General features: G+C 41.4%; 1 protein-coding gene across 1 annotated transcript; it reads right to left on the reverse strand.

The window, feature by feature from the left end:
• Positions 1–457: 457 nt before the first annotated feature.
• LOC307117338 (C-type mannose receptor 2-like) lies at positions 458–6,631 on the reverse strand. The gene is made up of 4 exons (XM_079802132.1): positions 6,475–6,631; positions 3,499–3,885; positions 2,962–3,303; positions 458–1,824 (listed from the first exon to the last, which is right to left on the reverse strand). The coding sequence occupies exons 1-4, from the start codon at positions 6,533–6,535 to the stop codon at positions 1,469–1,471; spliced, it is 1,146 nt and encodes a 381-aa protein (XP_079658258.1). The 5' UTR covers positions 6,536–6,631; the 3' UTR covers positions 458–1,468.
• Between the last annotated feature and the right edge of the window lie 12,554 nt (positions 6,632–19,185).

The following is a 19,185-nucleotide window of genomic DNA, read 5'->3' on the forward strand; positions in this document are numbered from 1 at the left end:
ATACCGGTATTTTCCCAGTACCGGTATACCGCGCATCCCTAGTGTGGACTATGTTAGGCTATAGCTAAACTTTACTGATTAACTGTCCCGTATTGAAAAGAGCTACAAAATATAACATAAGTATGCCTGTCAAACATTATTATTAATGAGGGGCATAAAAGAAGATCATTTCAATTATAAATGTAAAGTAGGATTGATATGTCAGTATTGTGTCAGTAAGTCCCAGTCCGCTCCTGTAAGTGTGTTAAACTCATTCGAGCTTTAGACCCTTCCAGGCCAGACGCATCTACATCTCCACACCCGCAGCGTCTGTACGGGACGTCCTGGTTCATTCTCCTCCCTCAGGGACCCGCACATCATATGTTCATCTCTCTGCTTCAGAGCTTGAGGATCTTAAAGAACACTCATGTCAGAATACATGTAGTTAAGCATGCGATAAAGTAGATCAGACAGACATCAATGTCAAATGAAGCTTTATTTATTTATTAATGAGTATGAATCACAAACCGACAGAAATCCAGCAAAGAAAAACAATCCCTGACATTCAAAATAGGGCTGGGTATTGACATAAAATTCACAATTTCAGTTCACAAGCTTCAATTCCAATCTCAATGTCGATTCATTTAAATATATCAGGTAAAATATTATAACTATAATATTAAAGGTGCAATGTGTAATGTTTCGCCACTAGAGGTCGCTTATACAAAACAAAGCTTGATTTTGAGGAATCATGGGAACTGGTGTATTCACATCTACAGCCGGCGGGAAAGAATCCAGAAGCAGAAATCATATTCATGTATGAGCGAAAGTATTACAGATTTATTAACGTTACAGTAGTATGAAGCAGGGCGGGGCTGAAAGCCTTGGGAGCGGAACGAGGCGCTGGAGCGACTGCTAATGAGAATCGATTAAACTCAAGAATTTCATATTGTCCACCCAGCCCTAGATTTGGGTAATTATAGACCCCAGATTAATGTGCAGTTCATTCAGTACATAGAAGAGAAGCACCACAGCCTCAACAAGTATTCAGACTCTTAAAATATCTGAGTTTCATTCCGTTAGATGAAATAAAATATCAAACCAAAGTGTCAAATCATGTCATTTCTAATTATTACTTAAGCGTCCAAATACTTTTTGATGCCACTGTATATATTTGTAGGTCACAATTTTATTCACGTGAACACATTTTAACCTCCACCAGTTCAAAATATTCCATTATATATTTTAATCAATATGAGATTAATATTACATTACATTTATTCATTCAGCAGATGATTTTATCCAAATGAAGAACATCATATTACATTTTGTGCTAACTACTAGATAATATGCAATAATAAAGTGAACCCTAAAACCATATAAATGTTTAAATCCATCACCACATGAATTGAAGGTTATATCGAGTTTAAATGGAGATGATTTGAGTCCAGACGTCTTGATTGAATCCTCATAAGCCGTTATTGGACACTCACTTGATGCAGATGAAGTTGTTTGTGTCAGTTTCAGGAAGGCTGATCCAGTGCTGGTCTGTGGTCTGAATGGCTCCTGATCTCACTGTCATAGTGCAGTTCTCCTCACCGGTGCCGTAACCCTGAGCCCACTGATCATAGCACACGGTCTGACCGTTCACCCAGAACCAGAGGCCGACCACGCAGGAGTGACGGAGACCCAGCCACACGTGAGCGGAGGAGGCGCTCGCGGTCACGCTCTTCACCCGGTTCTGGATCTCCTCCGAGTCCACCGACACCAGGTCCATGTCTGTGTCTCTGCAGTACCTCAGAGCTGCTGTCCACGTCAGATTCTCTCTGACCAGAACCAGTTTATCTGGAACAGATCAAGAAACAAAAACATGAAGCATTTTTAGTTAAAGTGATAGTTCACCCGTATATTAAAATCGTCGATAATTTACTCGCACTCATGTCGTTCCAAACCCAGAAGACTTTCGTTCATCTTCGAAAACACAAATTACAACTGAAACCTGAGATTGTTGTCATCCATTGAAAATCCAAAGTATTAGCAACTTTTACTTTCTACTTGACTACAATTTTGAACAATTATATGTACATTTGTGATGAGTAATGCAATTATTTATAATGGCACCTAATTATTCTTCTGTTTCTTCTTCTTCCGCTCTGGAAGTCTATGGCCGCCCATAGAACCGGAAGCGGCGAAGTTATGAAATTTGGCACACAGATAGAGGGCAGTCTGATCTGTCACCACAGCAGATTTAGAGTCTCTAACTCAATCCCTCTAGCGCCACCAACTGTCCAAAGTTGGACTTACAGTTATGCTATTAACATTGTATGCCTGAGTTACAACAACTTCCTGTGTCATGACGAAACATCAGACTGTGTGAGGCCCTTCAGTGAAAACTCAAGATCTTCTCAATTTAACATTGCACAGGCTTTTAGACTAGACTGACCAAATATGATGATGATCTGATTAAATCTCTCGTAGGAGTTAGTTAAAGTACAACATCTGGAAATGGCAAAAACTGCAGCCATTTTGCAGAGAAAATTCAAAATATCTCACTTCCTGTTGGTTTTCAGATTCTGCTCCCAGAGACTTTTTTGTAGGTGTTGGGCTGTTACATGTGTGTACTGAATTTTATAATCGTACGTGAAATGTAGGTAGGAAAAAATGTTTAATTGGCTCTTTACGCTTAAAACACTTAAAACCTTGTGGTCTGAGGATCCGCCAGAGTTGTGACGAGAACTCTCTCAACTGACCCCAGAACTTAGAAAATGAAGCTCAGCTGTTCAGTGTAAACTCATTATCATACATTAATTAATTATAAATAAAAATAGACCTATAGATGATAAAACAATACAAATAATCTAATATGTTGTGACTCATCCCACATCTCATTCTCTGAGAGTTTGTGCTGTTTCACGTGTAGACTAGCGTTTGTTCAGATGATTGTGTGTGTGTGTGTGTGTGTGTGCGCGCGCGTCTGCTTACTGTCATAACACACAAAGGGATGAGGATCTGTACATTCCTCATCTATCCATTGTCCTTGGTAGGTTTTGATATTAATCGAGGCGCAGATATGATCTCTGTTAGCTCTGATATTGGTTTGACCATCTTTCCAGTGTGTGAATGTGGAGGTGCTGTTATCTGACCTAACCCAGCGTCTGCGCAGACTGATCCAGGCAGTATTAGGTGAAGTTATGATTTTCTTAATCACATTATTCTCACTATCATTCCTCACACTGGCCAGATGTGTGTGATTCTCTCTACAGTGTCTCTCAGCTTCAGTCCAATTCTTCAGCTCCTGTACAAGGACGAATCCTGTACTGCTGGCTATACAAGAGAAAGACATTTGTGTAATATTAGATACATTTAATACATCAAAAGCAAGAAAATATTTAAGGACAAAACTGATGCAATTATGGTTCATCATTCAAAACTACCAATGTTTAATTATTATTCTACATGAAAATACTCTAATATGGTCTTTTAGCTCATTTCAGTGTTTGATTTTACAGCCAAACTCACCATTATAGCAGATGAATTGTACTGTAGTATTACAGCTTGCATCATACCATTTTCCTTCAGCATTCATAAAAACACAGTCTCCTTCTCCTCCTGGTTGTTGTGGATTTGTGGTCTTGTCCCAGTAGTGAAACTCGTTTGCTTTGTAGAACTCGTGGTCACTCAGAGACCACATCCATGAGTCTGTGCTCTTCAGCCCAATCCACACACGGCCAGCGCCGGCGTTCTCACGCTTTATGACCTGCTCTATGTCATTCTGATCCTGTGTGTCGGTGATCTTGACCAGATCTGTGTATTTCTCTCTGCAGTGTTTCTGAGCATCAGTCCAGCTCATGTTCTGATTCACAAAGTGATACTGACGCAGAGCACCTGCAGACAAACTGACCACGGCTGAGAAGAGAAGAATTCACTCAGATCTCAAGACTCACATCGACAAGAGTTCAAACAGGCAAGAGTTTCAGTGAGTGATTGCTAACGTGAGCTATAGCGAGAATATTTTAAAGTGAAATGTTTCAGAGTTCAGAGCTCCAAACCCTTTTCAGTGACTAAATTGGAAAAACTGAAGTCTTTGTGTTGACTTGAGATTGAGTGAACTCTTTTAGTCATGATCATCAACATCTCATTCACACATATAACAATATTAATCAGGGCTCTAGGCTTTAGATGTTTGAGCACTTCTGATCAATGTTTTCCCATCACAGCCAATAACTGCCCCTTAAATTGATTGCTGGGCTCATTTTTTACCTTTACAAGGGCAGTTTTTTTTTAACCTTATTAAATGCATGCGTGTAAAACTGGTAAATAATAATAAAAGACAAATGTCAGATTCTTGCAATTAAATGTATACATTTCTTTAAAACTCAAATCCAATATAATAACATTTTGAATATGAACACTGCATAGAAAGCTTTTTATATTTAGTATTTTTGTCTTGTTTCCAGTCGAAATATCTAAAACTTCTTATGCTCCTAGGCCACTGTCGTCGTGTGAGGACATCATATTGTAGTGAATTTCTCTGAGACCACACATGTCACAGTTTTGAGTCGGGACGTCCTGTAAAGAGCACATTCAGGGCTTCTCAGAGATACCAGAGAATACTTTTGGAGGTTTCACCAGGACAACAACTTCCCATTGGGCTTTAAAAATGGCTGAATGATCAAATTTAGCACTCTTATGGAAATATGATGATATTTTATTTGTAATTATTATTTAAATCTGACTAATTTTCAAATAGTTTGTTAAAAATCAACATCTCAGGAAAATGTTATGGGGTTTCTGTTACGAAACAGGGCATTGATTTCATACATGTAGAGACACCGGGACTTAAATCATGTTTATCAGGCGCAACAAGTGAATATGAAAAGAAATTACATATCAATGTTCCTATAAAGTATTAGATATTATGAAAATGTTGCCAAATATTACTCCCAATACACTTCTTTTCATGACATGTTGCTCCAAGAACACATTAATATGCAAATTAGAGATACTTTGAATGGGAGAACCCATGTATGTCCTTTTCACCCACATTTAGCATAAAGTAAAATGGTATATCATTTCATTCTGTTATATCTTTCATAGCATAGTTCAGAATCATTTTTAAACAAAGTTTGTTAAAAAAAAATCCTGAAAATTGATTATTGGTGAATAAATAAATCCCATTGTTTTTACCAATACATGTCATTTCATGTCATTTTATCTTTTACACAACTAAGTCCCGCCGCCCGCATACGTGGACATAGCATAACATATGAATAAAATATCAACCCCCCCCCCAAAAAATATTTTTTATTATTTTATTATTATAATTTTTATCCATTTGTTTATTATGCTCTAAACAATGTAATGACATGAAAAATACTATATATACTATAATCTTGTAAAAGCATCTTGATTTAAGAATTTGCAGATATTTGGACTGGAAACAAGACAAAATACAAAATACATAATAAGAAAAGTTTTTGCCCCTCATATTTCGAATTTCATAATTTGCCCCAAACCCTTGTTAATTTGCTTATGAAAATCCAAATGTAGGCCTAATATTTTGTAGTATAATTACCCAAAACACATTGTTCAATCTCTAATTTGACCATCACACTTGCTCTGAAATCAGCTGGATTTCATGCCTTTTGTCAACAGTGTTTAACTCGCCTATAGAGCCCTGAAATAATAATTTTATATTATTATTATTAATACTAAAAGTCAAGTCAAGTCAACTTTATTTATATTGAGATTTGTTCCAAATGTAAAGTGCAGTACAAATAAAATGTATTATTATTATTATTATTATTATTATTATTATTATTATTATTAAATAGCGCTTTTAACAATGTAGATTGTTTCAAAGCAGCTTTACAGTGTTAAACAGGAAAATAATGCAGCATAATTTTATTCAGCTGTATAGCCATTCTGGAAAAAACGGTGATGTCATCAGTTCATTTCAATTATCATACAGTGACAGTGTGGGCTTTAGATCAATAATTAGATCAGTAATTTAGTTTATATGGTTAATTTAGTTTCATAATTAGATTTATTTGGATATTTAGTTGAAAAATGTGTTTATTTATTGTCCCCAACTGAGCAAGCCAAGCCAAAGGCATCAGGGGCATAATGGAGAAAAATAAACCCAAGGTTTAACCCAAACACTACATCTACCTGAAATAGTCTATAGGAAACACTGTTCCAGGAGGTTTATTACTGGCTGAAGTCAAGTTATGCGTCTGATCTGATTTGCAGATTCATCTGAAGCTCAAACTCTGAGGCGTTCAGCTCTAACACTGAGCTCTAGAACTAGTGAAGCTCAAACTCTGAGACGTTCAGCTCTAACACTGAGCTCTAGAACTAGTGAAGCTCAAACTCTGAGACGTTCAGCTCTAACACTATGAGCTCTAGAACTAGTGAAGCTCAAACTCTGAGACGTTCAGCTCTAACACTATGAGCTCTAGAACTAGTGTAGCTCTGCATTAAACACTCACTCACCTGAGAGCAGAAGATACATCAGTGGGATTCTCTCCATTCCTGAGGGAAATCCTGTTATCATCAGTGTGAACTGTCTCAAACTCTGTGTTTCTCACCTGTGGATGTGCTGATTTCTGTGCGAGTGTGTGTGTGTTCTCTGTCAGCACACATTGATATCATGGATCATCTCTCCTTCTGCTCCTCCCAGCTCTGGAAAAACTCCCTTCTGTGGTTTGTTGATGTTTGTTTGTTTCCTCCTTCCTTGATTAAAGGCGATGCACTGACCATAAGTGTGTGTGTGTGTGTGTGTGTGTGTGTGTGTGTGTGTGTGTGTGTGTGTGTGTGTGTGTGTGTGTGTGTGTGTGTGTGTGTGTGTGTGTGTGTGTGTGTGTGTGTGTGTGTGTGCTTGTTTTTATTATTTATGAGGACACAAATTTGTATAATGACACTGGTATTGTAACGTAAACATTTCATATGTCCTCATATTTAAAATAGCTTAAAGAACATACTAAAGAATGTTTTATTAAAAATGCAGAATGTTTCCTGTGATGGGTTTAGGGTGTAGTGTGTGTGTGTGTGTGTGTGTGATGGGTAGGTTTAGGGGTAGTGTGTGTGTGTGTGTGTGTGTGTGTATGTGATGGGTAAGTTTAGGGGCATGGGGTAGTGTAGAGGGATAAAATGTACAGTATATCATCATAATCATCATCTTTTGTTTATCCGGGGCCGGTTTGCGGGGGCAACAGTCTAAGTAGAGATGCCCAGACTTCACGCTGCCTGGACACTTCCTCCAGCTCTTCCGGAGGAATACAGAGGCGTTCCCAGGCCAGCCGGGAGACATAATCCCTCCAGCGTGTCCTAGGTCTTCCCCGGGATTCTCCTCCCGATCCGACTGTTGATCTCCCATTCCATCCTTCCCTCACTCGTGAACAAGACCCCAAGATACTTGAACTCCTCTACTTGAGGCAGGAACTCTCCACCAACCTTTTCCGACTGAGAACCATGTCCTTGAACTTGGAGGCGATGATTCTCATCCCAGCCGCTTCACACTCGGCTGCAAACCGTCCCAGTGCACGCTGAAGATCCTGGTCTGAAGAGGCAAACATGACAACATAATCCTCAAAAAGCAGAGATGAAATTGCGTGGTCCCCAAAACGGACACTCTCCGGCCCCTGGCTGTGCCTAGAAATTCTGTCCATAAAAATTATGAACAGAAACGGTGACAGAGGGCAGCCCTGCCGGAGTCCAACATGCACCAGAAAGAAGTCTGACTTACTGCCGGCAATGCGAACCAAGATCCTGCTCCGGTCGTACAGGGACAGAACAGCCCTAAGCAGGAGACCCCGGACCCCATACTCCCAGAACACCTTCCACAGGATGCCATGAGGGACATGGTCAAATGCCTTCTCCAAATCCACAAAGCACATGTGGATTGGCTGGGCAAACTCCCATAAACCCTCCAGCACCCTGGAGAGGGTATAGAGCTGGTCCAGTGTTCCACGACCAGGACGAAAACCACACGGTCCTCCTGAATCCGAGGTTCCACTATCGGCTGAATTCTCCTCTCCAGTACCCTTGCATAGACTTTTCCGGGGAGGCTGAGAAGTGTGATTCCCCTATAGTTGGAACACACCCTCCGGTCCCCCTTCCTGAAAAGAGGGGCCACCACCCCGGTCTGCCAATCCAAAAGTACTGTCCCCAACCGCCACACCACGCTGCAGAGACGTGTCAGCCAAGACAGGTGCAGGTGGTGTAAGTTGTACTCCCCTCGCTTTATAGGGTTTTAAAGCATTTGTTTCACTGAGTGCACTGCTATTGGCAATGTGATTAGGTTCATGTATGTAGGCACTGCCTGTGAGACTGCGCCGTCGCAGGGAGGGCCCTGTAGCCTCTGGGATGGAGCCAGCCCTGGGTAGCCATTCCGTTTTTAATCTCTTACAGATGTCCTGCAAAATCTCTGACTCATACTGCCGTCCCTGATCAGAGACAAATTCCTCCGAAACCCTGTGTTCAGGTATGTACTGTTCACACAACAACCGTGCCACTGTACTGGCTTTTTGGTCCACCATGGGATATGCGTTGACATATTTAGTGAAATGATCTTGCACTACCAACACATACCTATTACCACTGGATGTGACCGGCAGTTCTGTAATATCAGTACACACAAACTGAAAAGGTCTCACAGCACTAATCGACTGTAACGGTGCCCTTCACTGAGGAACAGGCTTTTTCCGAGACTCACAAGCTTCACACGACTCACAATGCTGTTCTATGACACTTCTCATTCCTGGCGAAAAACACAAACTCTGAGCTCTTTTCAGTGTGCGTTCAGCACTGTAGTGTCCAGCACAGGGATTGCCATGCAAATAATATAAAATGTCCTGAATAAGAACATCATGAATAACCAACTGATAAGTTTGAGGTTTACCTGGAGCACTACAGGCTGTACGACACAGCACTTCACCCTTCAACAACATACGTGGAAACTGCCACCAAAGTTGTCTCAATTTCCCTTTTACCTTTTTTTTTACCTTCCTTTTACCTCACCCAACGAGGTACACAACCTATTTACAGTAGACTCAATGGTCATCAAAACTGGTCATCAATTTCACATTCGGTTAGACAAATTTGTGACACCACATTAGGCTGACTTTCTGTACAGTTGGCACTAACAAAAATAGCCGTCTGAGAAGTGACAGGCAAGTCATCTGTTCGAATGGATACTGTCTGTGTAAGGGTTTTGGAGTCAGAGATGAATCCACAGGAATTCGAGACATGGCATCCGCATTAGTATGGCTCTTGCCATCTTTGTGAATGATCACCCATTCATACGGATCAAGCTCCATAGCCCAGCGACCTCTACGTCCTGTGAGATCAATGTCAAATTTCAATTTCCTCAGGCCCACAAGAGGTTTGTGATCTGTGACAATTGTAAAAGAGCAGTTACTCAAGTAGTGTCGAAAATGCCTGAATTAACCAAACTATTGCCCACAGTTCCTTGTCATAAGTGGACCATTTTCGTTCAGTCGAGGTAAGTACGTGACTAGCGTATGCAACAACTCGCTCTTTACCGTCTTGAATTTGAGACAAGACAGCACCAATCGCTGTATTAGACTCATCTGTACTCAGTATAAACGCTTGATCAAAATTAGGGAATGCCATGATGGGAGGAGGTGTTAGAGCTTCTTTCAATTGCAGAAAGGCTGCTGAACACTTATCAGTCCACTCAAATTGAACGTCTTTGTGGGTTAATCTGTCTCTAAGGGTTGAGCCTTAAAAGCATAGTCTCGAACAAAGCGCCGGTAATAACTACACCAGCCCAAAAATCCTCGTACCTCAGTAGCAGATTTAGGAGTTGGCCGGTTTCTTACTTTCTGGTTATGAGCTGGATCCAGAGCCAACCCATCCTTTGAGACCACATGAGCCATGTACGTTACCGATGCCTTGCAAAAATGACACTTCGTAGTATTAAGCTTAAGACCTGCTTCCCTAAACCTAGTCAAAATGTCTGTGAGGTTTTTCATGTGATCCTCAAAATCTTTACCCATACAGATGATGTAATCTAAATAAATGACACACTTTGTCCAATGCAAACCTCTCAGGACTAATTCCATTAGCCTTTGAAATGTAGGCGGACTATTTTTCAGGTCCATAGGCATCACCTTAAAATGATATAGTCCATCTCCAGTGGTAAAGGCCATCTTTTTTCTGTCATTTGGATCTAATTCTACTTGCCAATAACCCGGAGACATGTCCATGGTAGAAAAATACTGAGACCCAGATAACGCATCAAGACTTTCATCCACCCGGGGCAACGGGTGCGCGTCAGTAATGGTTACGGAATTCAATTTGCGATAGTCAACGCAAAATCTGTAGGTATTGTCCTTCTTCCTCACCCAAACTACTGGACTTTACCATGGACTATCACTATCCTCTAGTATATCTTGTCCTTTAAGTGCTTTAACTGACGGTGAATTTCTGCCTTGAGAGCAGGAGAAGTCCTGTACGCTCGCTGGGAAATGGGAGTGTCATCTATGGTCCTGATTTTGTGGGTAACCAAGCTGGTTCTACCGTAGTCCTGAGCATGCTGACTGAATACATCAGAGAAAGAGGTTAGCAAATCTGTTAGACTATTTTGCTGTGTCACAGATAACTCAGTGTTAGAGAGATCAGGCAGTACAGGTGACTTGGGCATTGATGCTTGACTGGACACAACAGTATTTTGAACGCTCACATTATTCACAGTTTTATCAACGATCACAAAACCATCCTAATCATCCTCAGAAACTGAGTGGAAAGTACCAACTGGAGTGCCACCGTACAAGGAAATGTCATCTGCAGAAGGATTGACAACTTTCAGATAAATTGACCCCTTTTCTGCTTTTGTCACAGTCCATGCAAACCCTACCTTTGAGTCTTCACGATAGTGAGGCTCAAACACACCAGTGTAGCCATTTGGTTGTAACCCTGCTTTATGTGATGCAAGTTTTGCAGAAATTATGGCTTCCGACGGCAGGAACAACTGTAGTGGTCACCACTGTAACATCCACAAGTTTCAGGTTATGGTGGTCTACACTTACAAAGGATAAGGAGTCATCACCTAGGTCAAAAGACATGTTACACATGTTAATCACAATTTTGTGCATAGACAAAAAGTTCCAACCAAGTACAACTGCTTTTGAGCAATTTCTGATCACTTGAAATGAATGTGACACTGTACGTTTACCCAAAGTGACATTAGCTGACAAAGTACCCACTGAATCTAAAGTGTCACCAGAAATAGATGTCAGAGGTATGAACTGTTTCACCAAGGGTCTTTGACGTAAAGTTGGAGTAGACATTCTGAAATCTTAACTTATCAGAGAAACATCAGCACCAGTATCGACAAATGCCTGAACTACTTTGTCTTCGATTACAAGTGACACATTTTGTGTCACAACCTGACCAGTATCTGAAGTCATATGATGTTCAACATTACCAATGGGCCTGGTGTCAGTAGCAGTTGGCAATTGGCCCTCATTGTCAACTACTGGTAGTTTCCCTGGCCCTGATGACCACGTGAAGGAGACTCGAAACGCACAGGTCCAGGACTTTGTGATCGATGACTAAGCGGCTTTGTTGAGTAGCCATCCGATGACCTGTCGCCCCGACCACGGTCAGAACGAGAAGAACGATCCAGAGAGTCTCGAGCTGTGATGCGTTGGCCCCGTTGCTGTGACATCCTAGGACTTTGATCACGATAGCCATCGTGTCTGCGCGCTTCATAATAGTCCCTGTTGCCACTAGAGTCTCTGTATGAAGGTCTATGTTGTTCATGAAAAGAGTCAGAGTCATTAAATGAATGTCTGTCATACCTGCGACGTTCAGATGTGCGTCCTCTTCAATCATCAGGGGTAAGGATCAACTTCAGCTCGAAGTCAGCAGACAGAGGTATGTCTGTGTGTGTGTGTGTGTGTGTGTGTGTGTGTGTGTGTGTGAGAGAGAGAGTGTGTGTGTGAGAGAGAGAGTGTGTGTGTGTGTGTGAGAGAGAGAGTGTGTGTGTGTGTGTGTGTGTGTGTGTGTGTGTGTGTGTGTGTGTGTGTGTGTGTGTGTGTGTGTGTGTGTGTGTGTGTGTGTGTGTGTGTGTGTGTGTGTGTGTGTGTGTGTGTGTGTGTGTGTGTGTGTGTGTGTGTGTGAGAGAGAGAGAGTGTGTGTGTGAGAGCGAGTGTGTGTGTGTGTGTGTGTGTGTGTGTGTGTGTGTGTGTGAGAGAGAGAGTGTGTGTGTGTGTGTGAGAGAGAGAGTGTGTGTGTGTAAGCCAAATGGCTTACAAACATGTGGTGTGTGTGTGTGTGTGTGTGTGTGTGTGTGTCATCAGTTTATGGTTGTGATAAAAAAGAGAGCAAATGGGAGACAAAAGTCAGATCCCAATATGAAGTATATTTTTATGAGTAATTTTATAATGAATACTGATATTTTCCTCATATTCCTCGGCTGTTTATCTGCTTTTGTTTCAGTGTCACATTTCAATGTTTTCCCCTTATAATTTACATTTTTGTCCTGTTTTTGATGCAGACAACAGTCCCGAGTGTCCTAGTATGGCACAGGGATGATGAATAATCAGTTTAGGGTCAGATTGAATCTTTAGGACAGAATTTGAATGTGTGCCGTTCCTCAAGATGGCAGTGATGCAGAAAAACAGGAAACCAGGAGCGGTTCTCGGGTGATATGCAAAATCATGTCAATGTGAGTATTGAGTCTCTTTATTAATGATGCAGTTTTTCTGGCTAAAACCCAAAACGGAGTTGTTGTTGTTGTTGTTGTTGTTATATAAAGTTAAACTTAAACTGATTTTATATTTCAGCTAGTTTTTTTTTACCTGATGTAATAAAACTAATATGTTTTTTCTATTATGATATAGAAATATATAAAATAATGAAAATGTCAAAAACAAAACTAATTTACTAAAATAAAAAAATAAAAACGTTCAGAATATTTTGCAATCGTGTAATGCAAACCGAGTGTAACGTGCATGTCTTGCTTGGCCCCACTTTATATTAGGTGGCCTTAAGTACAATGTACTTACTGTGTTCAAATTGCATTGCAAAACACCTTTGTGATATTGAGGTGGGATATGGGTAGAGTTAGGGACAGGTGTGGTGGTGTGGGTAAGTTTAAGGGTAGAGTTAGGGACAGGTGTGGTGGTGTGGGTAAGTTTAAGGGTAGAGTTAGGGACAGGTGTGGTGGTGTGGGTAAGTTTAAGGGTAGAGTTAGGGACAGGTGTGGTGGTGTGGGTAAGTTTAAGGGTAGAGTTAGGGACAGGTGTGGTGGTGTGGATAAGTTTAAGGGTAGAGTTAGGGACAGGTGTGGTGGTGTGGGTAAGGTTAAGGGTAGGGTTAGGGACAGGTGTGGTGGTATGGGTAAGGTTAAGGGTAGGGTTAGGGACAGGTGTGGTGGTATGGGTAAGTTTAAGGGTAGAGTTAGGGACAGGTGGGGTGGTATGGGTAAGTTTAAAGGTAGAGTTAGGGACAGGTGTGGTGGTGTGGGTAAGTTTAAGGGTAGAGTTAGGGACAGGTGTGGTGGTATGGGTAAGGTTAAGGGTAGGGTTAGGGACAGGTGTGGTGGTATGGGTAAGTTTAAGGGTAGAGTTAGGGACAGGTGTGGTGGTGTGGGTTAGTTTAAGGGTAGGGTTAGGGACAGGTGTGGTGGTGTGGGTAAATTTAAGGGTAGGGTTAGGGACAGGTGTGGTGGTATGGGTAAGTTTAAGGGTAGAGTTAAGGACAGGTGTGGTGGTGTGGGTAAGTTTAAGGGTAGGGTTAGGGACAGGTGTGGTGGTATGGGTAAGTTTAAGGGTAGAGTTAGGGACAGGTGTGGTGGTATGGGTAAGTTTAAGGGTAGGGTTAGGGACAGGTGTGGTGGTGTGGGTAAGTTTAAGGGTAGGGTTAGGGACAGGTGTGGTGGTGTGGGTAAGGTTAAGGGTAGGGTTAGGGACAGGTGTGGTGGTATGGGTAAGGTTAAGGGTAGAGTTAGGGACAGGTGTGGTGGTGTGGGTCAGTTTAAGGGTAGAGTTAGGGACAGGTGTGGTGGTATGGGTAAGTTTAAGGGTAGGGTTAGGGACAGGTGTGGTGGTGTGGGTAAGTTTAAGGGTAGGGTTAGGGACAGGTGTGGTGGTATGGGTAAGGTTAAGGGTAGAGTTAGGGACAGGTGTGGTGGTGTGGGTCAGTTTAAGGGTAGAGTTAGGGACAGGTGTGGTGGTGTGGGTAAGTTTAAGGGTAGAGTTGGGGACAGGTGTGGTGGTATGGGTAAGTTTAAGGGTAAAGTTAGGGACAGGTGTGGTGGTATGGGTAAGTTTAAGGGTAAAGTTAGGGACATGTGTGGTGGTGTGGGTAAGTTTAAAGTAGGGATGCACGATATATCGGCAACATATCGTTATCGGCCGATAAATGATTATTTTTGATGTTATCGTTATCGGTCCAATAAGAAAATTTGACCGATATAGTCAAGCCGATAGATAATGTATTATTTCCTTCAGCTGAGACGGACGCGCTGTCCACCATGATGGGTTTGAATTGCTCTAAATATGTTTGGAATCACTTCGAAAAGGAAAATACAGTTATGTGCAACATGTGCAGCGCAAGTCTTCTATAATCTATATAAAATGATAATGAGAATAGAATAGGCTGTAAAAGAGCGGTGTGTTTCAGCGCGTTTGTTGAGGGAAGAGCGCGCCCACGGAGTTACACCTTCATGACGAGCACAGTCAAGTTCGCTTGTGCATTCACAGCCTTTTGTGCCATTGTAAGTTGTAATATTATATTTATTATTATTCTGTGTATGTAATATCATATAGGATGCGTTTGGTTGAGTAAATAAACGATGCAGTAAAGCACTTCCTTGTACCGGTCTTTAGCTTCAGCGCGCGCCCACGGAGTTACACCTTCATGACGAGCACAGTCAAGTTTGCTTGTGCATTCACAGCCTTTTGTGCCATTGTAAGTTGTAATATTATATTTATTATTTTGTGTATATAATCCCATATAGGATGCGTTTGGTTGAGTTAATTAACGATGCAGTAAAGCACTTCATTGTACCGGCGCGCGCATTTCAAACAGAAATGCACAGCATTAATAACTACTGGGACTGTCCTATACATAACACTTGAATGAGAATATTTCTGTTATAAAACGTAGTGAATTCTCTGGGTTTAATTGTTTTTCAGCGCGCTGTTGTGGGAAGCGTCAACAACGCATTCTGACCAGCACAGTCAAGTTCGCTTGTGCATTCGCGTCATTTTAAGCATATGTAAGTCGTAATATTACGTTTTTGTAGTATAAACATCTGATTAAAGTCATATAGGATGTGTTTCGTTAAGTCAATAACCCGCAGCGCTTCACTGTACCGGTGATCATCTTAAGTTTCAGCACGCTCTCAAACAGGGGAAGAGCATCCACAGGAGTTATAACCCTTCACCTATGCGTGATTTTGTGCTAATATAAGTTGTAATATTATATTTATTTTGTATAAATATCTGATTGTACTCATATATGATGCGTTTAGTTGTTAATTAAACTTCTAAGCGCTTCAGTTTATGGTTGTTCGTTCATTCTCTCCAGCTTCAGCGCGCTCTCAAACAGCAACATTATTCCTAATAGACTAGACTAATATTACAGATGTTTACTATTACTGTAATATTAAACTTTTTTTTTTTTTTCAAAAACACAGAAGCATTATTTTTTATAATTAGCACTTTTATTGTTCTCGTATCATTTCCATCAACAATATGGTTTGATTAAAACCATTTCTTTATCGTCTGTGCGGAGGTTATTTCATGCACTTGCATTCTGATTCTTTATTATGCAGCCTAAGTAATGCTGTTCAATTACTTGTTTGCATTATTTAGGTATATTATTTTTATTTTTTAGACAATATAATTTTTGGTAACATTTTACAAATAAGGTCTCATTTTATTAATGCATTAACTATCATTAACAAACAGAGAGCAATAACCTTTGTTTCTTTTAGTAATAAAATGTTTGTGTTTTGTAACAGTCCATTCACAGTTCATACCTAATGTTAAAAGACACAACTTTGGGTCTGAATATGTTGAGATTAACATGAACTAAAATTAATAAATCCTGTTGAAGTATTGTTCATTCATTGTTGGTTAACTTATACTAACCAAAATTAAACCTTATTGTAAAGTGTTAAAAAAAAATATTTGGCCATAGGAGTGTAAAATTAATTTGAAAAGGTAAGGAATCTCACACTTGTTCAAATAGGCTACTGTAGTGTATAGGTTTGATTTATGTTGAAGTGTTTGGGACATGGCTTTTAATGGTGAGCCTTTTGTTTTTGTAATCAGGCTCTCAGAGTTTATTAAAATTTGTATTAAGATTTATCGGCCAATATATCGGTTATCGGCTTTCAAATATTAAGAATTATCGGTTATCGGTATCGGCCAAAATGTTCATATCGGTGCATCCCTAGTTTAAAGGTAGAGTTAGGGACAGGTGTGGTGGTGTGGGTAAGTTTAAAGGTAGAGTTAGGGACAGGTGTGGTGGTGTGGGTAAGTTTAAAGGTAGAGTTAGGGACAGGTGTGGTGGTGTGGGTAAGTTTAAGGGTAGAGTTAGGGACAGGTGTGGTGGTATGGGTAAGTTTAAGGGTAGAGTTAGGGACAGGTGTGGTGGTATGGGTAAGTTTAAAGGTAGAGTTAGGGACAGGTGTGGTGGTGTGGGTAAGTTTAAGGGTAGGGTTAGGGACAGGTGTGGTGGTATGGGTAAGTTTAAGGGTAGGGTTAGGGACAGGTGTGGTGGTGTGGGTAAGTTCAAGGGTAGGGTTAGGGACAGGTGTGGTGGTGTGGGTAAGTTTAAGGGTAGAGTTAGGGACAGGTGTGGTGGTATGGGTAAGTTTAAAGGTAGAGTTAGGGACAGGTGTGGTGGTGTGGGTAAGTTTAAGGGTAGGGTTAGGGACAGGTGTGGTGGTGTGGGTAAGTTTAAGGGTAGGGTTAGGGACAGGTGTGGTGGTGTGGGTAAGTTTAAGGGTAGAGTTAGGGACAGGTGTGGTGGTATGGGTAAGTTTAAAGGTAGAGTTAGGGACAGGTGTGGTGGTGTGGGTAAGTTTAAGGGTAGGGTTAGGGACAGGTGTGGTGGTGTGGGTAAGTTTAAAGGTAGGGTTAGGGACAGGTGTGGACTTTGTCCGAGTCTCGAGTTTGTTCCTTTGTTAGCCTTATTCAGTCCACCTGTCGTCTAATTAATGATCTCATTAGTCCCTTGTTTGCTTTAGTACTTTAGTCCTTGAGTTGCTTTGTCCATCTCGTCAATGTAAAGGTGTTTTCTCCTTAGTCTCTCCTGAGTATCTCCTAATTAAAAGTAATCCTAATGCTGCGTTCACACCAAACACGAATAGAGTGTAAGGAGCGAGTGATTTCAATATGAAGTCAATGGAAAGGCGCGATGGACGCGATTCCGCCTCATTCTCACGTCCAGTTCGCGCGAATGACGAAAATTTGACACAAATTGAGCGTCTTGCGCAATACGCTCGTTACGCGCGAGTGGTGCTTTTTGTGCATTCCAGCGTTTGAAGCGAATTCGTATCTGACGTCCGAGTTGAAAATTTTTAACTTTGGCATCAATTTGTGGCGCGTTAACCAATCAGGAGCCTGCTCGCTGCTGTCACGTCGTGAAGTGACATGATGAGAAACCCCGCTTAATTTAAAAATACTACTCTTATGTCACAAAATGTAGTTTCAAGACTTTTTCAGGTGAGAATGTGGTTGTTTAAAGGTCAAATCTGTGGTTTATTTATAAAGAGAGCGCCTATTTAAAAAAATAAAAAATCTGTTGTGAGATCCAGGCGATCACCGGGCACTCAGCGCTCATTAACCCCGTTGAGAGCAGCCTTTCCTTCTTCCATCTGCCGCTGGCTCTGATGTCCTGTAGTGGTTGAACATCAGATATAATCATCTTGTGCTGATCTAACGGCTGACCTTTGCTCTCATGAATCATCATTTGTTGTCTGCCGAATCGTTTTGACTGAGGGCAAAGAGAAGTTTCATCACTTTTTTTTTTTAGGATATTTAAATACACATGCAGTGAAGATAATGTAGGAGTTGCCTGGACCACATTTGTGTGGCTATTAATGTTTAATATATATATTTAATGAAAATGAAAAGAGGCAGAGTGGTGTTTTATGACAAATTTCTCCTGGAGCGCATTGAACGCGCGTCTATTTAGCTTCAAACGCGCGTCCAATTCACTGTGGACGCGCGAATGGATTCAAAATGTTCAAGCGTCCAACTAGCTCTGCATGCGGTCCACGTAAACACACAGGACACAGCAACAAAGGACTCGGTCTGCCTTCTCCGGGAGCAGCGTTTGCAAGTTCACCTTCTGGTCCCAAAAGGGAGTGGTGGGAACTTTGGGCACGTATCCAGGCTGGGATCTCAGGATCACATGAGACGATGTCAGCCCGAATTCAAGGCACGAATCATTGACCAAAAAGGCCTGCAGGTCCCCCATCCTGATTGTGGCAGGTCTAGGAATCACCTCCTTTCCAGCTGCATGCGATTATTCCGCTCATTGATTGTCCTATCACTGTGTAGTGGACAGGTATAAATTTGGCCGTCAGGTTGTATGGCGTCACGAGCCACGCCCCCTTGCGTTTGCGTCATTTCTAGTCGCCGGTCAGGTATGTTTGGTGATGTTGGCTAACTTTTAATAGTGCGCTGTTTCATATTGGTATTATCCTTGTTTAGAGCTATAACTTGGGACAAACCTTGCGGCTGGTGCTTGGTTGATGTGGTTCCTTGTGCAGTTCAATACATGCGGTTTCCTGACGCTACAGACTTGTCTCCCGTTGTGCTGTATTGCCATGAAGTGAGCTCACGGATGCACGCATACGGTATGTGGTTTTAAAGTTTGTTAGTGTGTATTTATAAAAGAGTGTGTTTTATGTTATTGTTAATTGTATTCTAGATTGCGCTGCTGCGTATCAGCGGTTCCTTGTTCCCCCCTGTGCGCGTATTTGACGCGGATTGATAGAACGAGCCCGCAGCTTTCTGGTTCACCTGTGCACTTAATGGTAAAGTGTGCTAGACATCTGAATCTACCGATTTGTAGCTATGTGCTGAAAGTGATAACAAGCTGGCATTTCGGTTGGGCTGTCTGATCTGTTTTTATATTTTAAATTTACAGGTAGACTTGCGCCTATGGGCCATTAAATCTCGTGTTGTCGGGGCTTCGTGGGAATTATCATCC

The sequence above is a fragment of the Gobio gobio genome, assembly GCF_949357685.1.
Source record: "Gobio gobio genome assembly, chromosome: 21".
Classification (NCBI taxonomy): Eukaryota; Metazoa; Chordata; class Actinopteri; order Cypriniformes; family Gobionidae; genus Gobio; species Gobio gobio.